Consider the following 27,033-nt stretch of genomic DNA (forward strand, 5'->3'; position numbering starts at 1 on the left):
TTGTAAGTACACACCCCATTGCCTTGTAGGCATGGAAGAATTACATCAATAGTCCATTAATTTGCATGTATTTCAAAGAAAGAAAAAAGAAAGACTAGCACTTTTATCATACCTTTCACGAGCTTAGGACATTCCAGAGTGCTTTACAGCGAATTAAATATTTTTGAAGTGTAATCGTTGTTGCAATGTAGGAGGTGTTCCAAATAATAGCAGATCATGGTATTCCAAGATTTATCTAACAGTGAGGTAAAAAGACTAAGGCCAGAATTTTTTCCTTGTCGAGCAGGCTCAGTGGGAGCGGGCGGGGGCAGTCAGGAAGCTGACCGCTGCCTGCGGTCGGCTCCGCTCTGCAATTTAACACGGCCGGGCCAATTAAGGCCCGCCCTGCGTGGATCACGAGCAGCAGTGCACAGCGCTGCCTGTGTGGACGGGAGGAGGAGGCAGAGCAGGTCTGGCGCGCAATTTGCGCATGCGCGTGAAAAAGCGCTTCAATCTCCCTGAGGCAGCTCCGTGCCTCAGGGAGACTGAAGCACTTTTTTAAAAAATGATTAAAGACAGTAAAAAATTTTTTAAAACATGTTCCGTCCTGTGCATCTGTCACATGAGCTGGGACATGTTTTAATTGAAAAATAAAGTTTTCAGTTAATGTTTATTTGCTTTCGAAAACCTCATCCCGCTCGTGGATGAGATTTCCTAAAAAACGTAAAAGCCACTTGGCCTTTTCGCCTGCCTGCCAACCGTAAGGTTAGACAGGCAGCATTAATTTGATTTTAATTAGTTTGTTAATGGCCTTAATAGGTCTTTCAATTATCGGCGGGCTCATGCCGAATGAAATATCGCGAGACAGCGCGATGATGTCTGGACACACGCCCAACGACATCACACGTCATATTAACTCAGGCATGTCGGGCGCACGCTCATGCGACGAACATAAAGTTCTGGCCTAAGTAAAACTTATCCAAACATCCAAGCCAACATAGTTCAGAGGTGACAAATCTGTCAGTATTTGGATTCCTGATCATACTTTCTGATGTATATGGCTTTCTTCTTTTTCGTAACAAATCATTCCCAGTCCGCACACTGAACAGAGCCAAAAGGGTTCCAGCTTCCTACCAATGTTATTCCAAATGTTTACTAAGAAATATGCAGCAGCAGTCTACAAAATACTCTCCCCTCAATATTTTTCTTCCCCGAGTGAAACAGTACCAAACACCACAGCCAAGTTCAGAAAATTCAGTGAAGCATCAGTAATTAATTACATCTGCATTTCACAGCACCAACTTCATTCACCACTTGAAAGTGTGCATTGGCTTTCATAGCTTTTTCAAAGAATGGCTTTCTGCTGTGCTGTACCATTCTATGATTCTATATTACCTGAAAAAATATGTCCAAACAAAAATATTCCAAACATCCACCTTTCTCAAAGTACTTTACAAGGGAAGAGACAGAAAACAAGCAGTAGATAAGTTATCATTACACCACTGGATATAGGGCAACAACTAGTGGAAAAGGTGTAGAGGAACAAATTTGCAGGAAAATGGTGGATTTCAATTACCAGGTATAGAATGGGATAGTAATAGTGTAAAGTGCAGGTAGAGGGGAAGGGATTCTGAAGTGTATTTAGAGAAGTTTTCTTGATCAGTATGTTTCCGGTCTAATGACAAAGGAGGCATTGCTGGATCTGGTTTTGAGAAACGAGGTGAGTCAAGTGCATAAGGTGTCAGTCGGGAACTTTTAGAAGCAGTGATCATAGCATCATTAGGTTTAGGTTAGCTAGGGATGTGGTCCAGAAGCAATTTAAAGTAAAAATACTTAATTGGAGGAGAGCCAATTTCAGTGGGGCAAGAATGGATCTGACCCAGGAAAATTGGAATCAAAGATTCGCAAGCAGAACTGTAATGGCTGTCTTTGAAGAACAGATGGTTCAGGTACAGTTGAGGTGCACATTCTTGTAGGTGTGAAAGGTAGGACAGCCTAAGCCAAAGTTCCCTGAATGGACAAAACAACACAAGAGATAGGAGCAGAAGGAGAAGTTGGGCTTCATCTCCACTTTCCTGCCCACTCCCCATATCCTTCATTCCCGGAGGGGGTGCAGAAGAGTTTCACCAGGACGTTGCCTGGGATGAAACATTTAAGTTATGAAGAGAGGTTGGATAGACTTGGGTTGTTTTCGTTGGAGCAGAGAAGACTGAGGGGCGACCTGATCGAGGTGTACAAGGTTATGAGGGGCATGGACAGGGTGGATAGGGAGCAGCTGTTCCCCTTAGTTGAAGGGTCAGTCACAAGGGGCATAAGTTCAAGGTGAGGGGCAGGAGGTTTAGGGGGGATGTGAGGAAAAACTTTTTTACCCAGAGGGTGGTGACGGTCTGGAATGCACTGCCTGGGAGGGTGGTGGGTTACCTCACATCCTTTAAAAAGTACCTGGATGAGCACTTGGCACGTCATAGCATTCAAGGCTATGGGCCAAGTGCTGGTAAATGGGATTAGGTAGGTAGGTCAGGTGTTTCTCACGTGTTGGCGCAGACTCGATGGGCCGAAGGGCCTCTTCTGCACTGCGATTCTGTGATTCCCTGAAAGATCAAAGATTCTGCCTATCTTAGCCTTAAATGTAGTCAATGATGGAGCATCCACAAACCTCTGGGATACAGAAATCCAAAGATTCAAAACTGTTTGAGTGAAGAAATGTATCTTTATCTGAGTCCTAAGTTAGGCAAGTCCAAACTGTGGGCCGAGTTGTGGCGAAGCCATTACATGTGGGCCCCCGAAGCCACTGTTCAAAATGCCAGTAAGACAGGTAAGTGAAGTTGAAGGTTCTGCAAGGCGCTGCTCCTCCAATCACATGCCGTTCCTCTTTCTTGTTTGCTGCTGATAGGCTCGCTAGTGTGGGGCTTGTGGGGACCGAGAGAGGCTAAGAAGCTCGTGGGAGCAAGAGAGGCTGAGAGGTCTGTGGAGCCTGAGTGAGGCTGAGGGGCCTGTGGGAGCAAGAGAGGCTGAGGAGCCAGTGGGAGTGAGAGGCTGAGAGGTCTGTGGGGACCAAGAGAGGCTGAGGCCCATGGGAGCAAGAGGCTGCCAGGGGCCGTTGGGGATTGTTTGGGGGGGGGCGGTGTTATGGCCCAGTAGTTGGTAAAGCTAAGTTGTTTAAAAAACCCAGAGAGGGAAACTTTAAACAACTGTCATAACCTATATTTTTAAGTGGTATGTTTGAGATACAGATCTAAATTCGGGAATCAGACCATCAGTTCTTGAGAGGTTTTATATTAAACTAAATGAAACATTTTAAGTTACAACACATTAAACACATACACGTGGCTACAAATTACTATTATCATAGCTTTTAACAAATTCCCAGACTAATCTCCACTAAGGCAACAGCAACCCATAGACTTTGAGCAGACACCAGGCAAAGCATTTTCACCTTACAAATTCAAAAGGAGGTTCCTTTCACTTTGGTTCCTGTGGAGACAGTTGTAGACTTACAACCGCTTTGATCTTACATTGCCTCTGCCCTACACACACTAAACTGCTGTCTGTTATACCCAACACAGCTCATTTAATGTAAATTCTCATTGTATCACCAGCGCCTTTGAATTCCACCTCTTCTAACAGTAAAACACCTTTCATAGTACCAATTTTATTAGTAACATAAACATATTGCTTGGACTCTGCTAGCTAGGTGCCAGATTTCACTCGCCTTCTTGAATGCTCTATTCAACAAAATGCAAACATACTCTACCTCTCTTACATCTCAAAACTAGTATACATCAAAGGAACCAGGCTAGCTGGTTTTAATCCAATTAAGACACACCCACAGACTAATCCTCTATTTTTAAAAGAAAAATAATTTCCAATAATATTAATAGCTTCATGACAGGGGGTAAACGATTAGTTGTAAGACCCAGGTGGGGTGTGAAGAACCTTGCTGCTGCAGAGAGACACAGAGAGAGAATGTGTGTGAGAGTGTGTGTGTGAGAGTGAGAGAGTGTGTATGTGTGTGTGAGTGAGTGCGCGTGTGTGTATGCGCATGAGAGATAGAGACAAAGAGAGAGAATGTGTGCTTGTGTGTGAGAGAGAGAAAGTGTGTGTGAGAGAGTCTGTGTGAGAGAGAGCAGGAGAGTGTGTGGGTGAGAGATAGAGACAGAGAGAGAATGTGTGTGTGTGTGTGTGTATGTGAGAGAGACAGAGTGTGCGTGTGTGTGAGAGAGAGAGGATGTGTGTGTGTGTGCGCGCGCGCGCAAATATAGCTCCTTTATTCAAAAAAGGAGGGAGACAGAAAGCTGGAAACTCTCGACCAGTTAGCCTAACAATCCATTTTTATATTCCTGGCTAGTTTGCTTTGGTATCCTATTTTTATTTCCCTTTTTATCAACTTTTTGCTGGCCCTTTGCTGGTTTGTAAAACACTCCAAAGCCTCAGACTCGCTACTATTTTTGCAACCTTACTAGCCTCTTCATTTAATCCAATGCTATGCTTAACTTCCTGAGTAATCCTCGGATGGGTCTTTCTTGCTGAGATTTTGTTTCTCAATGGAATGTATTTTGGTTGAATATTTTGAATTGTTTCTTTAAATGTTTCCACTGTTTATTGATGGCCATATCTTTTAGTCTATTTACCCAATCAATCTTAGCCAGTTTTCCCCTCATACTTCAGGCAAAAAGGAATAGGAAATGGGGTGGCGTTGTTAGTTAAGGATGAAATCAGTGCAACACTGAGAAAGGATATTGGTTCAGAAAATCTAGATGTAAGATCAGTCTGAGTGGAGCTAAGAAGGAACAAGGGGCGGAAAACATTAGCAGGAGTTGTCTACAGGCCTCCAAACGGTAGTGGTAAGGTAGGGGACAGCATTAAACAGCAAATTAGAGAGGCATGCTACAAGGGTGCTACAGTAATTATGAGTGACTTTAACCTACATATAGACTGGACAAACCAAATTAGCAATAATATTGTGGCAATGAATTCCTGGAGTGTGTATGAGATGGTTTTTTAGACCAGTATGTCGAGGAACCAACTAGAGAACAAGTTATCCTACATGTGGTATTGTACAAAGAGAAGGGGTAATTGGTAATCTTGTTTTGTGGGGTCCGTTAGGAAACAGTGACCATAACATTATAGAATACTCCATTAGGATGGAAAGTGAAGTAGTGCAATCGGAAACTAGGGTCCTAAATCTAAACAGAGGAAACTACAAAGGTATGAAGAGTAGTTGGCTATGGTAGATTGGGGAACTTCATTAAAAGGCATGATGGCAGATAATGGCTAATATTTAAGAAATTAATGCATGCATTGTAACAGTTATACATTCCATTCTGGGGCAAAAACACAACAGGAAAAGCAATCCAACATGGCTAACTAAAGAATTCAAGAATAGTATTACATCCAAACAGGAGTCATATAAAGTTGCTAGAAAAGGTAGCAAGCCTGAGGATGTGGAGCAGCAGAATTCAGCAAAGGAAGACCAAGAGATTGATTAAGAGGGGAAAAATACAGTATGAGAGTAAACTTGCGAGCAGACTGTAAAAGCTTCTTTAAGTATGTAAAAAGAAAAATATTAGTGAAGACAAATGGCTTTACAGTCTCAAACAGAAGAATTTATAACAGAGAACAAGGAAATGGCAGGGCAATTAAGCAACTACTTTAGTTCTGTCTTAACAGAGGAAAACACAAATAACTTCCCAAAAATGCGAGGGAATCAAGGGTCTAGTGAGAAGGAGGAATTGAGGGAAATTAGTATTACTACAAGAATAGTGCTGGAGAAATTAATGGGACTGAAAGCTGATAAATCCCCAGGGCCTGATAATCTACATCCCTGGGCTCTAAAGGAAGAGGCCATAGAAATAGCGGATGTGTTGGTTATCACCTTCCAAAATTCCGTAGATTCTGGAACAGTCCTGGCAGATTGGAGAGATCCCACTATTTAAAAAAGGAGGGAGGGAGAAAACAGGGAAATACAGACCAGCTAGCTTAACATGAGGTAGGGAAAATGCTACAGCCTATTATAAAAGATGTAATAACAGGATACTTAGAAAATATCAACACGATTAGACAAAGTCAAAATGGATTTATGAAAGGGAAATCATGTTTGACAAACCTACTGCAGTTTTTTGAGGATGTAACAAGCAGAATAGATAAGGGAGAACCAGTGGATGTTGTGTATTTGGATTTTCAGAAAGCCTTTGATAAAGTCCCAGTAAAAGGTTAGTGTGCAAAATTAAAGCACATGGGATTGGGGGTAATATATTGACATGGACTGAGAATTGGTTAACAGACAGGAAACAGAGTAGGAATAAATGGGTCTTTTTCGGAGTGGCAGGCGGTGACTAGTGGGGTACCGCAGGGATCAGTGCTTGAGCTCCAGCTATTCACAGTGCATATCAATGATTTGGATGAGGGAACCAAATGTAATATTTCCAAGTTTGCTGACGACACAAAACTAAGTGGGAATGTGAGTATTGAGGAGGATGTTAAGAGGCTTCAAGGTGATTTAGACAAGTTGAGTGAGTGGGCAAATACATGGCAGATGTAGTATAACGTGGATAAGCGTGAAATTATCCACTTTGGTTGGAAAAACAGAATGGCAGAGTAGTATTTAATTAGTGATAAGATTGGGAAATGTTGATGTACAAATGGACCTGGGTGTCTTTGTACACCAATCACCGAAATCAAGCATTCTAGTGCAGCAAACATGAAGGCAAATGGTACGTTGGCCTTCATTGCAAGAAGATTTGGATGCAGGAGCAAGGATGTCTTATTGCAGTTATACAGGGGCTTGGTGAGACCACACCTGGAGTATTCTGTGCAGTTTTGGTCTCCTTACCTAAGAAAGGATATACTTGCCACAGAGGGAGCACAGCGAAGGTTCACCAGACTGATTCCTGGGATGGCAGGATTGTCATTTGAGGAGAGATTGGGTTGACTTGGCTTGTATTCACTGGAGTTTAGAAGAATGAGAGGGGATCTCATTGAAACGTATAAAATTCTGACAGGGCAGGACAGACTGGATGAAGGAATGATGTTTCCTCCGGCTTGGGGGGTGCTAGAACAAGGAGTCACAGTCTCAGGATATGGGGTAGGCCATTTAAGACTGAGATGAGGAGAAATTTCTTCACTCAGAGGCTGGTGAACCTGTGGAATTCTCTGCCACAGAAGGCTGTGGAGGCCAAGCCACTGACTATATTTAAGAAGGGAATAGATAGATTTCTGGACTCTAAAGGCATCAAGAGGTGTGGGGAGAGAGCAGGAGTACAGCGTTGAGATAGGGGATCAGCCATGATCATATTGAATGGGGGAAGCAAGCTCGAAGGGCCAAATGACCTACTCCTGCACCTGTTTTCTTTGTTTCTACCTATGTTATTGACTTTGTGTCAATTTAAATTTGTTGCTTTCAAATTTAACATGGATTTCAATTGTGTCAAGATCATTAGTTCTCAGCAGATCTTTTACTATGGGATTACTAATTAACCACTGTGTCATTACACGATACTCAAATCTAAAACATTTTTATGTCGTGTTGGTTCCACAACAGTGGCCACTACTCCAGGTGATGCTGCTGGAAATACAGAGCTTTCAGCCAATCAGATTTTGCAGGTTGCTCTCTCAGACAGGATTTGGTCCCAAGTGAGGAGTGGAAGTCCTGCCTCCAGCTAATTAAATCCACCATCTGAAAAATCCTGCCCATTGTGGCCAATTCTGCACCACGATTTGGGAAGGGTGTGAAGGCTTCAGCAGGGTGCAGAAAAGGTTTCCAAGAATGGTTCCAGGGTCGAGGGAGTTCAGTTATGCGATAGATTGAAGAATCTGGGGTTGTTCACCATAGAGAAGAGAAGGCCGAGAAGTGTTAACAAATTTGCATATTGTTACAGACAGGAGAGAAACTGAACTTCTTTATCCTCTCCACATCTGTCCATAAGCAGAGGTGTTTGTTTTATTGCTTTTAAAGTAAGCTGTGGCATGTTTCCCCAAACCTTCAGTTTATGTGATCCAATTTAATAATAACTCACGCCAAACTTGCATTATGATTAACTCAGAAAGTTAGTTTATTCACATCCATACTCGGGGAGGGGTGGGGGGGAGAAAGTGTTCGCAACCTCACACACGCAACATATGCACTAAGGGGATAGAAAAGCAGAACATTTACAACTATGGGCAACAATAGTAAAAGAACCACAGAAATGAATATTAGTTCACGTGATTCACAGAGTCCAAGAAATCAAAGTCCAAACGTTGTTTCCTTCGTGGTGGGGTTTAGTCTAGGTGAATTCCTGATTGGAGACAGCAACACGAAGCTCCTAATGGCCTTCCTGTGCTAGACTGCTTGGCACGCGACGATCAGAGACTTAAATCAAACAGGCTTTGAGGAGCTGAGAGATGGCGGCCAGCTGCTTGGTTCGTCGGGAGGTCTGGTGGAGTTCTTTCCGGTTGATGTTAAAACAGCAGACTGAGCTGCGAGGCTAAAAATGTAATATTAAAATGATCCAAAAGGTCAGAAGCATGGGGTCATGTGACATGGCCATTAATGAGTTAATTGCAGCCTCACAAGCATTTTCTGTGTCCTAGCAAAAATCAATTGTTTTTCTTAGGAGTTAAATGGTGGCTGTTAACACTTCTTCAGGTGTGTCTCTGTCTTTGTTACGTTGCAGCTGGGGGAGTCAGTTAGTCATCTAGTTTCATGATTATAATGTGGTCTTACAGTGGGGTGTGAGATTCCACAAAGATGGGAGTAGAACTCTTTTGTTCTTGTAGTCTCTGTTGGAACCTTCCAGAACAAATGGCCAATCTTGTGAGTCATATGACCTGTAGCAGCAATTTTGTGGTCCAGAAGTCCATTGTAAAATATCAAAAAAGAATAAAGTTTTGATTTATTTTCATGTCTTATTGACATGACAATATCAATAGCATTGCCTTATGTGCTCGTTTGACATTGCTAGTCTGTTAACTAACGTGCCACTCAACGAAACCATATAAATTTGCACTGAATCACTACATCATGGCAAACTAGACATCCCACCATTTTCTGAATCTGTATTAATTGAACTTATCCCGATCAGATCATAGCAACTCGAGCATTTGAATTCAGCTTTAATGACACCATGTGTGCCCAAATAGGTGATGTTGCCATGGGATCCCCTCTCACCCCAGCTCGCACTAACATTTTAATTGGTTTCCTCGAGAAACATATTTTCGATGGAATGACCCCTAACCCTCTTGCGTATTTCCGATATGTAGATGATATGTTTGCTATATTTGAATCTGCAAATGCCTGTAAGAATTTTCTTACACACCATAATACATTTCATCCCACGCTCAAATCCACCTTTGAAATGGAGCAGTCTAATGAACTCCCCTTCCTGAACATGCTAGTTGAGAAATCTGCTAATGGTTTCTCCACTACTGTCTAATGCAAGCCTACATTCACTGGTCAAAAATGCATTGGGATTCCTACAGCTCCACATTGGCCTTATCAGTAATCTTGTAAATAGAGCCTGAGCCATTTGCTCACCATGCAAGTTTGATGCCAAAAAGGGCGCATGAAAGCTATCCTGTGAGATGATGGCTACCCCGATCAGATCAATGCTTGCTGTGTATCGCACACACTCATGAAGAGGCCTAAGGTCACCATTTTCGGACCTGAAAAGCGCCCAGTCTACCTCAAATTACCCTGGATGATTAAGGTGTCTCAAAACCTTGAGCATCAGGTGAATACTACTGCAGTAGCAACATGAGTGGCATTTTCCACTAACAGGATGTGCTGTCAAGCCAAAAAGGTGTTCAGCCTACCACACAAATGAGTAACATGGTATGTGAATCTCAAGTGCCGGTGCAATACCAGGTACGTTGGCCATATATCCCAATGACTTGGGAGATCATATCAAACAGCATGTCCCTTCAGCTATTCACAATATGAAGAGTGCTAACAGTACTCAACAACCCATGTTTGCAAAATTCAGAACACTGGGTGGAATTTTCCACTCTCGCCAGCGGAGGGAATCATGGCGGGCAGGGACACTAAATTTGGCGTAATGGAAAAAGTCAGTTTCCTGCCAACAGGAAATTAGCTTGGAATTTTGTTCTCCCAACTTTGATGGAGGATTAAAGGCAGGTTGTGTGTCCCACTGATCTATGTCAGGAATCACGTTTGCATCCATTTGCATCTCAAGAATGTTCATTGAAAGGTTAACTTGTCAGAATTACATTCCTGCTCTAAATTAAATACCCTGCCAGCAGATAATTAGAATGATCTGTTTCTCGCTGTATATAAGTGGCGAGCTTCATTTCATCAACAACTTCAAGGTCAGTAGATGCTGCTTTTGCTGACCTTTAAGAGCACTGCTACGAGATTTCGGGTGCCCGCATCACAAGCTGCGCCAAGGTTGGGCATGGGGAGCAATACCAACAGGAAGAGGGGGGAAGATGGAGGCAGGACTGATGGGGTGTGGCTGTGGAATACAGGAGGGGAGGAGGGAGACCGAGGCAGGACTAGGAGTGGAGGGGCATTGTGGAACATGTGAGCAGAGAGGGGTGACCAAGGCAGGACTAGTGGTGGTCAAGGAACAAAGGGGAGTAGTGAAAGATTGTCCTGGGGAAAGAGTTATAAGACGTTCCAAGGAAGAATGAGAGACTATCCTGGGACTGAGGTCACGCTGTCAGGGGCATATTGAACAGACTGTCCTGAGGCTGTGCAGGTCATGTTAGAGGGCTCTGCAAGACATGCATGTCTTAGTCCCAGTCTTGGGCAGGGAAGCCCTCTGTGGGCAGTGATGGTCATGAATAGTATGGTGTGCAGGGCATTGTCAGTCACCTAAGAATATGGTCCTTGGGGTTTGAATCATAGTATTGTGAGACAGACGGCACAGTAACGTTCAGGGGAGGCATCTGCATATCTGCATCCTGCAAGTCGGTGGCTGAAAAGTCATAGGGTGGTATTGGATAGTTTCATGGTGTGGGGGGTCCTAAAAAGTCAAGGTGCATGTGGCCTCGAAAAGGGGTTGACAAAGGGCATGGGTACATCAACATTAAAGGGTTGAGGAGGAGCGCAGGAATTTTCACATGGATAATGATGGGGTCATGGGTGACAGGGTATGGCTGGATAGTGATAGGAGGAAGGAGAATTAGGAGGCAGTGAGAATGCAGGAGGATGGGAGGAACTTGGTGGGTAATAGGAGAGGTTGGAAGCTGGTCTCCCAGACGAAGGTCAGCAGCACCATTTTTGATCTCACCTTACAATGAGGTAGACTGAAAGTCAAGCTAGAAGAAAATCCATCAGGGAGGGGTCTCAGGGCATGTGGGAGAAGTTCAGCACAGCAAATTTTTGCCGATTGAAGGGGTACCCTATAACTGTCCTGCTCCAGCCATGGACAGCCTGGCTCAACTGAGTGCTGGGCTTGGAGTACAATGCACAATGAATGAGCTTGGCTCCTTTACTAATGGTGCGCATTCAGGTGACAATCCATTAAGTTTAGGTGCTGCAGTGCATATGATCTTAATTGGCATCTGAAACTTACAGAGACATGTCAGAATAGATGCAGGGTCCAACAATCGATGGCCACATCTGCTGCACAGAGGCAACATGGGCCCTACAAGCCTCCATGTTCCCAGTGCACTGGCCATGACAATCAAGGCACCATGTTTGCAGTCAGGACATAAACGCAAGGATTGAGTGTCAATAGTTATTGTCAAAGGCACTGGAGGACAACTAACACAAGGCTGATTGTTGATCCTAGGACATGGGTATTTTGACCCTAATGAAGACCCTCATTGCTAATGCAGGAAAAGCTCAGCCACCTGTCGTTCTCCAGGATGATACCTGCCTGCAAGGGGTGACCTCGGTATGCGATATGCAGACTTAGGGAAAGTCAAAGGCTAGATATTGCAACCCTGCCTTGTATTTGGAGGGACACCATACCATAGAACTACCATGGCTTGTTCAACTCTGTCTGTTCACTGATACAAGGAGGAGTGGAGAGTGCAGGCTGCAAGCTTCGCAGCATTCTTGATGACAAAGAGAAGAAAGGTCTGTCACCAATTGGCACAACTCAAGAAAGACCATCGTCCTGAGGAACAAGAGCCAGAAAGACCTAGATGCTGACGAGGAGAGGCTAAATCCACAAAGATGTTTGGCACGACCAAGGGTCTACAGAAGACACAGTTCACATCATGGAAGTGAGAGTGAAAGACATCTTGTCTGCGCTTGTTTAGGGATGTTGGAGCATATATTTGGCACATTCTCCATGAGGACTCATGCCGCACAGACTTGGAGGGCATCCCAAGCCAGTTGCTTTGAAGGTTAGAACCGCACTGAACTTTTTTGCTGGTGGATCTTTCCAAGGTTTCACTAGGGACCTTTGTAAAATCTCACAATCGGGGACACATAAATTCATGAGGAGGCGATGACATAGTGGTATTGTCACTGGACTAGTAATCCAGAGAAGTCGCATGGCATCAGGTCAAACATGGACAAGGAAACCTCCTGCTGATTACCACATACCACCCTCCCTCAACTGATGAATTAGTGCTCCTTGATGTTGAACATCATTTGGAGGAAACACTGACGGTGGCAAAGGCACAGAATGTACTCTGGGCGGGGGGCTTCAATGTCCATCACCAAGAGTGGCTCGGTAGCACCACTACTGGCCGAGCTGGCTGAGTCCTAAATGGCATAACTGCTAGACTGGGTCTGCAGCATGTGGTGAAGGAACCAACAAGAGGGAAAAACATACTTGACCTCATCCTCACCAACCTGCCTGCCGAGGACACATCTGTCCATGACAATATCGGTAGGACTGACCACTGCACAGTAATTGTGGAGACAAAATCCCACCTTCACATTGAGGATGTGTTGTATGGCACTACCAGTGTGCTAAATGGGATAGATTTTGAACAGATCTAACAACTCAAGACTGGACATCCATGAGGCGCTGTGGACCATCAGCAGCAGCAGAATTGTAATCAAACACAATCTGTAACCTCATGGCCTGGCACATCCCCCACTCTACCACTGCCATCAACCCTGGTTCAATGAAGAGTGCAGGAGGGCATACCAGGAGCAGCACCAGGCATACCTAAAAATGAGGTGTCAACCTGTTGAAGCTATAACACAGGACTACTTGCATGCCAAACTGCATAAGCAGCAAGTGATAGACAGGGCTAAGCGATCCCATAATCAGCGGATCAGATCTAAGCTCTGCAGATCTGCCACATCCAGTCGTGAATGATGGTGCACAATTAAACAACTCACTGTAGGAGCAGGATCCACAAATATCCGCATCCTCAATGATGGGGGAGCCCAGCTCATCAGTGCAAAAGGTAAGGCTGAAGCATTTGCTACAATCTTCAGCCAGAAATGCCGAGTGGACGATCCATCTCAGCCTCCTCTGGAGGTCCCCAGCATCACAATATGCCAGTCTTCAGCCAATTCGATTCACTCCATGTGATATCAAGAAACGGCTGAAGGCACTGGATACTGCAAAGGTTATGGGAACGAACAATACTTCAGCAATAGTACTGAAGATTTGTGCTCCAGAACTTGCCACACCCCTAGCCAAGCTGTTCGAGTACAGCTACAATACTGGCATCTACCCGGCTATGTGGAAAATTGCTCAGGTATGTCCTGTGCACAAAAAGCAGGACAAATCCAACCCAGCCAATTACTGCCCCACCAGCCTACTCTCCAGCATCAGTAAAGAAATGGAAGTGATCATCAACAGTGCTATCAAGCGGCACTTGCTTAACAATAACCTGCTCACTGACGCTCAGTTTGGGTTCTGCCAGGGCCACTCAGCTCCTGACATCATTACAGCCTTGGTTCAAACATGGACAAAAGAGCTGAACTCCAGAGGTGAGGTGAGAGTGACTGCCCTTGGCATCAAGGCCACAGTTCACAGTGTGGCATCAAGGAGCCCCTGGCAAAACTGGAGTCAATGGGAATCATGGGGAAAAATCTCTGCTGGTTGGAGTCATACCTAGCACAAAGGAAGATGGTTGTGGTTGTTGGAGGTCAATCATCTCAGTTCCAGAACATCACTGCAGGAGTTCCTTAGAGTAGTGTTCTAGGCCTAACCATCTTCAATTGCTTCATTAATGGCCTTCCTTCCATCATAAGGCCAGAAGTGGGGATGTTCACTGATGATTGCACTATGTTCAGCGCCATTCACAACTCCTCAGATACTAAAGCAGTCCATGTCCAAATGCAGCAAGATCTGGACAATATCCGGGTTTGGGCTGACATGTGGCAAGTAACATTCGCACCACACAAGTACCAGGCAATGACCATCTCTAAGAAGAGAGAATCCAACCATCGCCCCTTGACATTCAGTGGCATTACCACCACTGAATCCCCCACTATCAACAACCTGGGAGTTACCATTGACCAGAAATTGAACTGGATTAGCCATATAAATACTGTGGCTACAAGAGCAGGTCAGAGGCCAAGAATCCTGGGCGATTAACTCACCTTCTGACTCCCCAAAGCCTGTCCATAAGGCACAAGTCAGGATTGTGATGGAATATTCTCCACTCGCCTGGATGAGTGCAGCTCCAACAACACTGAAGAAGCTTGACACCATCCAGGACAAAGCAGCCCACTTGATTGGCATCCCTTCTACAAACATTCACTCCCTCCACCAACGACAAACAGTAGCAGCAGTGTGTACCATCAACAAGATACACTGCAGAAACTCAACAAGGCTCCTTAGGCAGCACCTTCCAAACCCAAGACCACTACCATCTAGAAGGACACGGTCAGCAGATACGCGGGAACACCAGCACTTGGAAGTTCCCCTCCGAGTGATTCATCATCCTGACGTGGAGGTATATTGCCATTCCTTCATTGTCGCTGGGCTAAAATCCTGGAACTCCCTCCTTAACATCACTATGGGCGTACCTACACCACATGGACTGCAGCAGTTCAAGAAGGCAGCTCACCACTACCTTCTCAAGGGCAACTAGGGATGGGCAATAAATGCTGGCCTAGCCAGTGAAGCCCACATCCCATAAAGTGAATATAAATCACCAGGCTCTGTGTTTTGTGCTCCAAGGGTTTGGATGTCTGAGAAAGTTCATCACAATCCTACAATTGGTGCATGATGTCTTGTCTTGAGTGAGAGGTCTGAAGCAGATGCCTTCAAAATCCAGACTGCAGTCAAGTAAGGCTGTATGATAGCTCCCTTACTATTTACAAGCTACCTGACAGTGGCTATTCACTTCATCAAAGATCAACTGGCTTCTAGTGTCAGTATTAAATACTGTCTAGATGGAAAATTCTATGGATGGAAAACCTCCGTCATCTCCATGTCAAAACTAAACTGATGGCCAATTGATATACATGATCTACAGTTTGCGGATGACAGTGTTGTTGCCCACCCTTGCACCAGATTTGCAAGCCATTCTCGATCTCTTCACTACTGCATTAAAGAAATTCAGCCTGTCCCTGAAGGTTGCTAAAACAAAACTCATATCGTAAACCAGATGGTTTTGATGACAAGCCGGTATCCTATGGTCTCCACTACTGACAAAAGCTTTTTATTCTAGATTTATTTATTTTCATTTACTCAATTAACTGAATTTAAATTCCCCAGCTGCCGTGGTAGGATTTGAACAAATGTCTCCAGGTCATTATTCCAGTGCTGCCATACCTATTGATCACGTTATTAGGGTCAAACCTACAAACTCCAGTGAATGTTCCTATCAGCTGAACTAGCCTGGCATTGCATCACAGTCCTTATCACTGATTTATGGAGGGCAGAAAATTGAGCCAGCTACACCTGTGATTACTGTAGCTATATAACCCTTTGAGGTCTGCTAAAATAAATCTCCAAATCACTTTTTGTTGAATTCCAGAGAATTTTTTTTGGCTTGTTGAAATACGTATTCATTGCTTTGCAGGAACATACGTACAAACAAACATACGAAATAGGAGCAGGAGTCGGCCATTTGGCCCCTCGAGCTTGCTGCACCATTCAATAAAATCATGGCTGATCTGATTGTAACCTCCACTCCACATTCCCGCCTACCCCAATAGCCTTTCATCCCCTGGTTTATCAAGAATCTATCTAGCTCTGCCTTAAAAATATTCAAAGACTCTGCTTCCACTGCCTTTTGAGGAAGTGTTTCTGCCGGATTTGCGCTCAGACCTGCACACCATTGCTTTAGTTATGGGTACGTTCCAGCAGTAGCTAGGCAAGAGGGAGATGGGGCACCTTGACCTCCCTCCAGGTGCCCCTTCTCCTCAAGAAGTCAGGTAGTTTCCCTCGGGCACATAAAGGGAGGAGGAGTGCCAGCCAGACACCCTGGGGACATCCAGCCAGGACACTCCAAGGGTGTCCTGCCACTCTAAATCCCCTCTTCCTGTGACCCCATCAGCTCAAGCAGGTCAGGCCAAGAAGAGTGCACCTGCCCCGGAACAGGAGACCCTCAGCAGGCTGGGGCCATCTAGGCCTTGCGCCTCCAGAGGAAGCCCGTCAAAGTCATCTCAGACAACAGGGCATTGTAGTCAGCAGGCTGTTTCCACCTCTGCTGCGGATGTCGGGGCTGCATCTAGACATAACAGTAGAGTTAGAAAAGTTAAGAAGTTTTGAGTGCACAGTTTTGGCACAGGTGTTCATTCACTGTACATAATCTGCACTAATGCAAGTATTTTTCACATTTATCCCTCTCTAAGTCTCAGGTATTGAACAGCTAATCGATGTGATGCAAGGTCCCACGTTCATTCAAGGGTACAAAATGAAACCCCCCCCAACCCACAATTATCTCCCATCTTGTCCCTCAGTTCCATTAGGTCTCACTCAATCTCATCTCAATCAATTGCCTTTAGTTCCACATTTACGACATGAACAAAGGCACGTCCTATATGAAAATGATGACTGGACAATACACAAGTAAACCTTGCATCTCAGGCAGACATTATTTGACCTCAGGAGAATGGTTCGTCAAGGTTATTGATTATCCTGATGCTGCTGCTCTGAAGTTTGTAATTTGCGGATGTGAAAAGTATTTGTCACAAACAACATTAGAACATATCTTTTTACTTCTGTTGGACTGTGGATTAAAATTACAATGGCTGCAGTTTGAAGGACATATCCACTGGGACAGTGTGAGTGATATATACAACAGTGCTGTGCTGGAACAGAGTGCGCCAGGAAAGACAGGATGGTGCCGAGGAGAGTTTTAACTGGCTCCTAACCAGGTGACCAGGGTTTGTGTGAGAACAGTGCAGCAGAATAGCTCCTAGCCTGAAAGGAAAAAGTCCTAAAACCTTTCTCTCCTGTGTGTGTAAGATTCCAGTAATTCTATAATAATAGCTAGCTGGCTTTTTCTCCTCATATCTCTATAAACTGCTCTCTCTCTGAAAACCTCTGTCAAGAGGCAAAGGGGAAAACCACCATTGGAGACATTTAAAGGCAAGTGCTCAACCTTAAAGACTGAAAGTGCTGGAAGACCAGCTCGTGTCATCAACAAAGAACTGAAAGGAATTTGGAAGACATTGATCAAAATCAACCCATCGAATCCTGTGCTCTGGAATTGGTGCTATTGAACTGTTTTATTCCACCCTTAAAATCCATGTTTTTTGTGTGTCTTATGTATCTTGTATGTGTGTTTATAGGAATTTAAGAAGAGGTAGAGCTTAAGTTATAGAGGTCATTTTTCTTTCTTTTGCCACTGGTTAAAGACAATTTGTTCAATACACAGTTATTTACTTATTTATACAGTTTACAAACCTGGTACTCATATTCTGGTAACCTAAATTAAACAATTAGGTGGGTTGATCAAACTTTTTCACATTTGTCGTGGCTCGGGGAGCAGGGGGGGTTTGATATTGCAGCGCACTATCCCCAGTGAGTCGTGACAATATGTAATTCATTTCATGACTGTACACTCATTGACTTAGGGTTCATAGACAGGATTGGCCTTTGTGAGATGAACAATATCGAGGACTGTAATGCTGTGAAAGCAATGCTCTGGCACATTTCCTGAGTGCTCAGCAGGATCTGTGAAGTTGTCATTGACTGCTGTGTCAAAACTGACTGGGCCTTGTCTCTCCCAAATGCCAAGGCAATGCAGGATGTAAACTTCACAGTCTTCCTACGAATTCAGGGTAATGAGTGCTTGTGAACAGCAGTGGGCTCATTTTGGACTTTAAAGCAAACAGCCACATGATCTGGCCGGATGTTGACTTTCCAGCTACCCCATTATAAAGGAACAGAATATGAACCCAATTGAAGTATCACCTGGTCTTGAAAATTACGTTGACACTTCCATTCACCAGAGCTGCTTGGAGCCTGCATCGAAAGATTCCTTGCAGGCCCCAGGGAAGTGTAGATCCAGGGTATTCAAGGAGGTCGTGCCCCCTTTTTTAAGGCACTAGCTGCCGTAAAGCAGGTAAGGTTAAAGGCCCAGGGAAGTTGACAGGTCAGGGGAAGGTAAGTGTCTAAGATAGGATTTGAGGGTTGGGAGTCCGGGGGTTTGGGCGGGGGATGGTCCAGGTGTTAGGGGTGTGGTCCGGAGGTTGGAGGGGAGGGATTGTGGTCCCGGGGTTGGGGGTAGGGGTTGTGGTCTGGATGATGGGGGGGTGATCGGCGGATTGGGGGGGGATGGTCCGGGTTTGGGGGTGTTGGTCCGGGAGTTGGGGGACTCTGAGGTCATTGGGGGGGGTCCGCGGTTGCTGGGGGAGGTCCAAGGTCGGGGTGGGTCCAAGGTCGGGGTGGGGTCAGGGGAGTCCCGTGGGGTCGGTCTGGGTCTTTACAATAGTTACTCGGAAGTTAGAAGAGGTTTTAATGCTGCTAACATTTTCTGGGTAACTATTGGTATAACCGCAGCAGAACCATCCGAAGTTTGAGATTTAAATCGCATTTCGGATGATTCCCAGCACAGCGCAATTGTCCAGAGGAAGTGTGCACTTCTGGGCAATTGCCGCGCAAACACTTACCTGGGAACTTGCCAGAGTGATTCTCCAGAGCATCATTGGGGTACCCCCTCCAAATCTGACGCTAGGGAGCACAGAAGTTACGGGCCAAAGGTTTTTTTTTAAAAAAGAGTTGCAAAATCATATACAGAAATAAAATAAAGTGCAAATATAAAAGTAAGCTCTCTCTCACTTGCTCTCTTTTGCCGCGAGAGGCCTCCTTCTTCCCCGCCAATCCCCCTCTCCTTCCTCAGTGTGTCTCTCTCTCTCTTCCTCCCCTTTCTCTCCCTCCCATCTCACATTTCCTCCTTCAGAGGCACAGCAGGAGCTGCTTATGGATCCGCCGCCATCTTGCTGTATAGTTCTAACAAGGCTTCCCTACTTTTATACTCTAGTCCCTTTGCAATAAAGCCCAACATTTTATTTATCTTCCTAATTACTTGCTGTACCTGCATGCTAACCATTTGTGATTCATGTATGAGGACAACTGGATCCATCTGTATGACAGCATTTTGCAGTGCCTCTTTATTTACCAATATTCTGCTTTTTTATTCTTCTCACCAAGGTGGATAAGCTCATATTTTCCCACATTATACCCTATTTAGAAAATTTTTGCCCACTCACTTAACCTATCTATATCCCCTTTGCAGACTCTGCATCCTCCTCACAACTTGTTTTTGTATTGTCAGTAAATTGGTTATAATACACTATGTCCCTTCATCCAAGTCATTAATATAGATTGCAAATAGTTCAGGCCCAAGCACTGATCCCCATGGCACTCCACTAGTTACAGTTTGCCAACCTGAAAATTACCCGTTTATCCCGACTCTTTGCTTTGTGTTAGTGAACCAATCCTCTATCCCTACAAATATACTACCCCGAACACCATGAGTTCTTATCTTGTATAGTAGCCTTTTATGTGGCATCTTTTCAAATGCCTTTCAAAAATCCAAATACACTATATCTACTGGTTCCTCTTTATCCACCCTGCTTGTTACATCCTCAAAGAGCTCTGATAAGTTTGTCAAATGCTAACTATCATTAATCTATAAAAAGCGGCAGCTTGCCTTTTATCTTCCTTTTCTTATCTCCCCTGTATTTTCCTCTTTCTCTTGTCCAATAAAAAGGTTATTTTGCAGGCCCAGAAAGTCTCTTTGGACACCCAAGGGTCCATGGACATCAGTTTTATGACTGTATAAGCACCTTTAACATCACAATGTGCTTCACAGGAGCATTATAAAACAATATTTCACACTGAGCCACAAAGATATTATAGCAGATGACCAAAAGCTCAATCAAAGAGGCATGTTTTAAACAGTGTTATTGCTAATCTATTTAACTTAATTGCTATGTAACATACAGCTCATTTGGCTAATCTGATTTGGTTAGGTGAAAAGTCAAATTAAATAGATAGATATTCAAATATCTATCCAAGTAAACTCTAAATAAAACAATATGAAGGACTCCAGTGATGCAAGCCAAATTGCTTCCAGTCAGTTTAAATCATATTTTTCTGAACAAAAGCCACAGATTGAACGGTTTTTATATGTAGTAGTTTAAAAATATGAGTTAAGTTGAGACTGACATATCCACAAACCATGGAACAGGCTTGCCACAGTATCTACATTTTCGTTTTGGTTGAGATTGCTCCTTTGACATTCTTTTGATATGAAATCTAGTGGCTTTGCCTCTAACCTTCCAATTAGGTGCTGTGGGTTATGGTACTGTACTGAACAAAGCAAAAGCTGTTTCAATATTTTAAGAGTTAACAAGCTTACCAAAGCAACAAATTGCCTAATGTAATTAAATAGAAGAAATACTGTCTAATTTTGTAGTTGGATTTCATTAAACACACAAAGAAAAAACTTTCAGGTTAGTTCTGGTGTTAAAAAAACAACTCTTAAACTTGCTGTACATGAGACCATTAATCAATTACTAGAAAAAAAATTTAATTGTATCTGCAGCAATGCTACCAAAATTGTATTTGTGATTGTTAAGTATGGATAATAATAAAGTATCGAAAAGATTTACTACTATTTGTGCCAATATCAAGAAGACAAACTTATTGAATTCTACCAGATCCCAGAGCCAAGAACCAGCATACAGAATCACTCAGTGCAGAAGAGGCCCTTCAGCCCATCGAGTCTGCCTTGAATGTTATGACGTGCCAAGTGCTCATCCAGGTACTTTTTAAAGGATGTGAGGCAACCTGCCTCCACCACCCTCCCAGGCAGCGCATTCCAGACCGTCACCACCCTCTGGGTAAAAAAGTTCTTCCTCACATCCCCCCTAAACCTCCTGCCCCTCACCTTGAATTTGTGTCCCCTCATGATTGACCCTTCAACAAAGGAGAACAACTGCTCCCTATCCACCCTGTCCATGCCCCTCATAATCTTGTATACCTCGATCAGGTTGCCCCCTCAGTCTTCTCTGCTCCAACTAAAACAACCCAAGTCTATCCAACCTCTCTTCAGAACTTAAATGTTTCATCCCAGGCAACATCCTGGTGAATCTCCTCTGCACCCCCTCCAGTGCAATCACATCCTTCCTATAATGTGGTGACCAGAACTGCACACAGTACTCCAGCTTTGGCCTCACCAAGGTTCTATACAACTGCAACATGACCTCCCTACTTTTGTAATCTATGCCTCGATTGATAAAGGAAAGTGTCCCATATGCCTTTTTCACCACCCCACTAACATGCCTCTCCATCTTCAGAGATCTATGGACACACACGCCAAGGTCCCTTTGTTCTTCAGAACTTCCTAGTGTCATGCCGTTCATTGAATACTTCCTTGTCAAATTACTCCTTCCAAAGTGTATCACCTTTTCAGGGTTAAATTCCATCTGCCACTTATCTGCCCATTTGACCATCCTGTCTATATCTTCCTGTAGCCCAAGACACTCAACCTCACTGTTAACCACCCGGCCAAGCACAAGGTGGATTTTGCAACATTTGTAAAAAAAAAACTTTCTTCAGAATCTGTAGTTCATCATGATTTCTGCAAAGAAGACATTTGGATTTAAATGTAAATGCGGGAGATCCCAGCACCCATTTTGTAAATTAAATTATGCAAAGTCCAGACTCCAAATAGGCCCTGACCCATATCAAATCTAATTCTTAGACCTGGGTCATTTTGGAATTACCAAGAGTAAACAGATGTACTAAATCCTAAGCACCTAAAAAAGGCTGCTACTGTCTTTTCCTTGAGATGCAAAAAGACAAAATGTTGTACTTTATACTTAAGGCTGAATAAACCTAATATGGATCTGCACGTGCGTACATACACATATACCAGTTATTATGGATCTTTCTTTTTAAGGTTATTAACATGTAGTCACCGTGACCTATACTGACCATCACAAACTGGCATCCTGTTTCCTTAATCCAGATTCCATGCCAATCTTATTGTTATTATATCCATATATTGTACAAACAACAATATCCCACTTTAAGTAATCCCAAATAATGTAATTTTGTTACAACGTAGATAAAATTACTATCAGTTTAATCATTTTGCGTACTGTTTGCCTGTTATAACTTACTTTGCCAAAATTTCCATCCTGTCAATCAGTCCAATTAGCCAACCAGAATAACCTGACTAATGGACCAAGATGAAGGAAGGAAATAAAAAATAGGAAAAATGAAAAAATCAAAACTGCAAAAGCTTGAAATCTGAAATAAAAGCATAAAATCTAGAAAGGCCAACCATTTTATAAAATAATCAAAGGGAAAATAAATTTCAGGTGGTTTGTGAGAAAAAAGGAATAAACAATTCCCAATATAGGGAGGAGCACAATTATCAATTGAGGGATAGAAATGATTTTATGCTGAGTAAGTAGACACCAACTAGTTCCAAAAATAGTAAACAGTGGTGAACATTTTGAAGCTATCACTGTATTGCACAGGTGGTCAACTTACTGTATCTTCTTTCTGACCCTTCCTCCATTCCCCCCATTTCCTGGGGTAGTTGGTGTGGCCTGGCCCGGTTGGGTGCGTGGTTTAAGCTCGAAGCTGAGGAGAAGCGGTATGTTCTCTGGGAGAGGAGAGTTTAAATATGTTCTATTTGAGCCCAGAGATAAGAAGGCTGGAGATGAAGAGCAGAGTCTCTGAGCCACCCGGGAGTGAGTGAGGCAGCCTTACTGGGGTTTGAATGTGTCATGCGGTTCGGCTGTGGCAGGAAAAGGAGCAGCAACAGCGAATCTCCCAAATCCCCTACAACCTTCTTCTCCATTCCCCACTCCCCAATCACCCGCTCCACCATCCAGTGGCCCCAAGTGTCCCTCAAATTCAAGAATCCATCCCCACATTCTTCAAAACAAAAGTTGAGACAGGAGAGAACCTTCTGTTTTCGATCTCCCAGTAACTCCTTCCCAACTCACTAATGGTGAGCATTAATTGTTTTTGTGAATTGCACATTGTGTGCTTTGTATTTTGTCTATTTTTGGCTTATAAATATGGAATATTTCACATACCTGGGCCAAAAATCTTGGGTTTTGGAACAAATCTCCTGATATTATATGCATTTAAATGGGAAAATCTGTTTCGATATAACTAGTTTCACTTTAAGTAGTAGTTTCCAAGAACATATCTACTACTTAAAATGAGGTATTTCTATATACATGTGAAAAAGGCAAATCTAAAGCTTAGGAGGCCAAACTGAATAGGAGGCCAATTTCAAGGCCATATGCTGAAAGTTACACCGTGTTATGACTATAGCCCTTGCTTAATTACCTTTAAGGTTGCCAGGCAGAGTGCTCAGTGCTAATTGGTAACGACAATGTATACTTTTGTCAGCCACCTAGCACCTCTGTTTTGCAACAGGCAAATCTAAGGTCATCTTTTCACAATAACAAGTTGACTTTTTTTTTTGAAAGCTTTAGTTTTATCAACATGGTAACAAAGCACCCTGTCTGACTGAACATTTCAGGCCTGTGCAGACCTAGATAAAATGACACACAATTTTCAAAGATCAGTACACTACTGATTTTCCCCAGAGTACAACTCAGGCATCATATTCAAATAAGGTGTGCCCTGAGCATTGTTCAGTTTTTCTGGTTTGCAAAGCATGGACAGTCTGATGTGGTCACATGGGACTTACTGACTTTCCCAGTTAACAGATAATAGTGTGGATATACATCTTGGCGATGGACACGCAACCAACCAGCACAAAATTGGCCTTTGGAGTCCAGTAACATTTTCTAAGTAAGCGTGCAACAAATCAGGTTTAGTTTCTTCATTAACCTTCTGAGAGTATTATATTTACCAAGTCTCTGTGAAGAACCCAGTTTGCATGGAGGTAATGAATTCCATCTAGTATTTGATAAAGCAATGATTTGACCATTCCCCTTGGTAGCTGTACTGGCTTTTTATTTGCTTTTGAGGCACGATGGAACTTGATAATATGCTGTATAAAAAGCAAAACAAATTAGAAAAATGGTTAAAGTCCACAAATGCATTTTATTTTACAAGCAACCCTTCTTGCACTGTTTAACAGTGACATCACTACAAATAAATTTACTGATCCTGACATTTTATTTTACAATAACTACTTGTGTTGCTCCTAACAGGTCAACAAAAGGCCTCAAGGAAAAGTTCCAGGTCCACTACAGAAACAGTGAACAGGATCTTCACTGCACAGTAATATAACACAACTGGAAACAGACATTTGTAGTATCAGTTATTTTGCCTTACTCAGCCTGCATTCCAGTTATTGAAAATGTGTCCCATTTACCCAGAGGAGTCACTGCATATGATTCCACTTCATTTCGCAAACCTATAATTTTATGCAACTTCATAGCACAGGTAAATGAATTCATCCCTTATTGTTATTCATTACAAGAAAAGGATCTCAGCATATCTATCCCAAATCTGGAGCATGGCACTTGATTTAAGATTTCTAATCCTATATTCCACTGTTATAATTCAGGCTCGTGCCCCACACTCTAACCACATTAGGCATTTCCTATGAGCAGACCCAAAGATCTAAAAGTAATTAAAATGTAACTATATCCCTGGAGTAGATGGGACATAAAAGATCTGAGGGGTAGCTATCTACCTTTTTAGTGCTGAATTATACCAGAAATACTACTGTACTCCTGATCACATCAAGGTTCTTAAGCTAAAAGAACAAAAGAAAACTTTGACAAAAATATAACTACAGGCTCCATTTTTAAAAAGAAATCTCAGAGTCCTGGGGGAGAATTTTCTCCCCATCAGGGGGCTTGTGCAGGGGCGGGCGCGGGCAGGCACGCAGCCGATCGGCGTCCCCGATCAGCTGGGCATCGCCATTTTACGTGGGTGGGCCAATTAAGGCATACGCGCGCCCAGAAGCAATGTGCGCTCCCTGTGCAGGTGGTGGGGGGGGGTTGCCTGAATCAGGTGCGCGCTCTTTCGCACATGCGCACAAAAGAGCGCAGAAATCTCCTTGAGGCACAGAGGTGTCTCATGTGAAACTCACATGAGCTGGGACATGTGCTTTAATTTTAATAAAAATTTTTCTGAAAATTTTAAATCATTCATGAAACCTCATCCACCCGTGGATGAGGTTCCATGAAAAATGCGAAGGCCGCCAGGGCTCTTCGCCTGCCCGCCAACCTTAAGGTTGGACGGGCAGCTCAGCTGATTGCCTTAATTGCTTTTTGACAGGCCTTAACATGCCTTTGACAGTTCGGCGGGCGTGCAGCCAAACTGAAAATCTAAATGACACATGGTGATGTCGGGACGCATGCCCGACATTGCTCTGCATCATTTTACACTTCGAAGATTCTGCCCCTGTTCTCAATAGAATTTAACCAGAGGGATAAACATAGAAGTTTGATAACTTGAAATAGGACTTATCCCTGTAACTGTCATAATCACTTTAAATGATTTAAATTCAAACTCTGCTTTGGGTATTATATCTGCCCCATCATGTTGATATACAGTACAGAACTGGAGCCTTAAAAACAAAAATTCCCAAATCAAAATATCTGCAGTTTCCTGCTGGACAAATGAAGATGTGGTTCCTCAAAAGTGAACTCCCTTTCCAGGAAACTCCTAATGATGATTCGAAATTCTCAACCATTTTCTCCACTGATTTTAGATTCTTTGATTACAGTACTAAAACAGCCCCAGTCAAACTCAGAAATCACATCCACTGTGACAGTCACCTCTGCAGCTTCTGACATAGTCAGCTACACAATCCTCTGCCAACAATTCTTTTTTGTTGTTCAGCTCAATGGGACTACATTTGCATGGTTCCACTCTAGCCTACCCTAATGTAGATGCAGCATCTCCAGAAATGGCTCTTTTCTCACCTCCAGTAGCCCAAGAATCCAGCCCTGATTCCCCTCCGTGTCCTCATCGAATGGTTTCTAAACTCTAGGTGATATAGAGATCATGTATGAGCAACATCAACTAAAGTCTTGGGATCAGTTCCCAAATTTACACTGATAACACCCACACCAAACCTTTCAATTTTCTTGATTCCCTCCACTGCCACTATGCTGCCAGACTGCTTTTTCAGAAGCCAACCTTGAATGAGCTGCAACTTCTCCAGTTAAATAGGAGGTCGTCCCCAATCATAGACTCCAGACCTTTGTCATAATTCCATCCCCAACCATTGTCTCAGCTTGAAGCAGATTGGTCACAACCTCAGCATCCTACTTGATTGTGAGCTTAGTTTCGAACCCCATACCCTTCCATCTGAAAGACTGACTTCCAACTCTAAAAGGTCATCTGCCTCCAGTCCTGTCTCAGCTCACTTATGCCAAAAACCTCATCTGTGCCTTTGTCACCTCAGTTATTCCAATTATCTCCTGGATGATCACCTATCTCTCACCCTCCGTAAACTTCATCCAATCCAATACTGTCCTATCCTAGCCCACATGCATGTCCTATTCCCCATTCATCCATCACCCCTGACACCATTAACATTGAGACACTAGGGTACCAGGAGTCATTTTTAAAATGGTCATCCTTGTGTTTATAACTCTTCACTTCTCTGGATGTAACCTCATCTAGCCTTACAACACCCACCTCCTGAACTCTTCAGTTTCTTCTAACTGGGGCCTCTTGTTCTTTTGCTATTCCTTCTCCCCACCATTGGCAAGCAAGGTTTTAGCCATCTAGGCCACAGGCCATTTCTCCATTAACCCCTTCA

The 27,033-nt window shown here is 43.5% G+C and overlaps 1 protein-coding gene across 2 annotated transcripts in view; it reads right to left on the reverse strand.

Annotated features, from left to right (window-relative positions):
• The window catches only part of cdk19 (cyclin dependent kinase 19), a 282,538-nt gene that overhangs the window by 174,192 nt on the left and 81,313 nt on the right, over positions 1-27,033 (reverse strand). Inside the window, exon 4 of one of the 2 annotated variants that reach the window (XM_078542610.1) lies at positions 24,157-24,297. The exons of the other annotated variant lie outside the window; for it this stretch is intronic. Coding sequence (XP_078398736.1) covers positions 24,157-24,297 — 141 coding nt within the window. The remainder of the gene's footprint in view (positions 1-24,156; positions 24,298-27,033) is intronic. 2 annotated transcript variants of the gene reach the window in all.

This window comes from Cetorhinus maximus, chromosome 5 (assembly GCF_964194155.1).
Source record: "Cetorhinus maximus chromosome 5, sCetMax3.hap1.1, whole genome shotgun sequence".
Classification (NCBI taxonomy): Eukaryota; Metazoa; Chordata; class Chondrichthyes; order Lamniformes; family Cetorhinidae; genus Cetorhinus; species Cetorhinus maximus.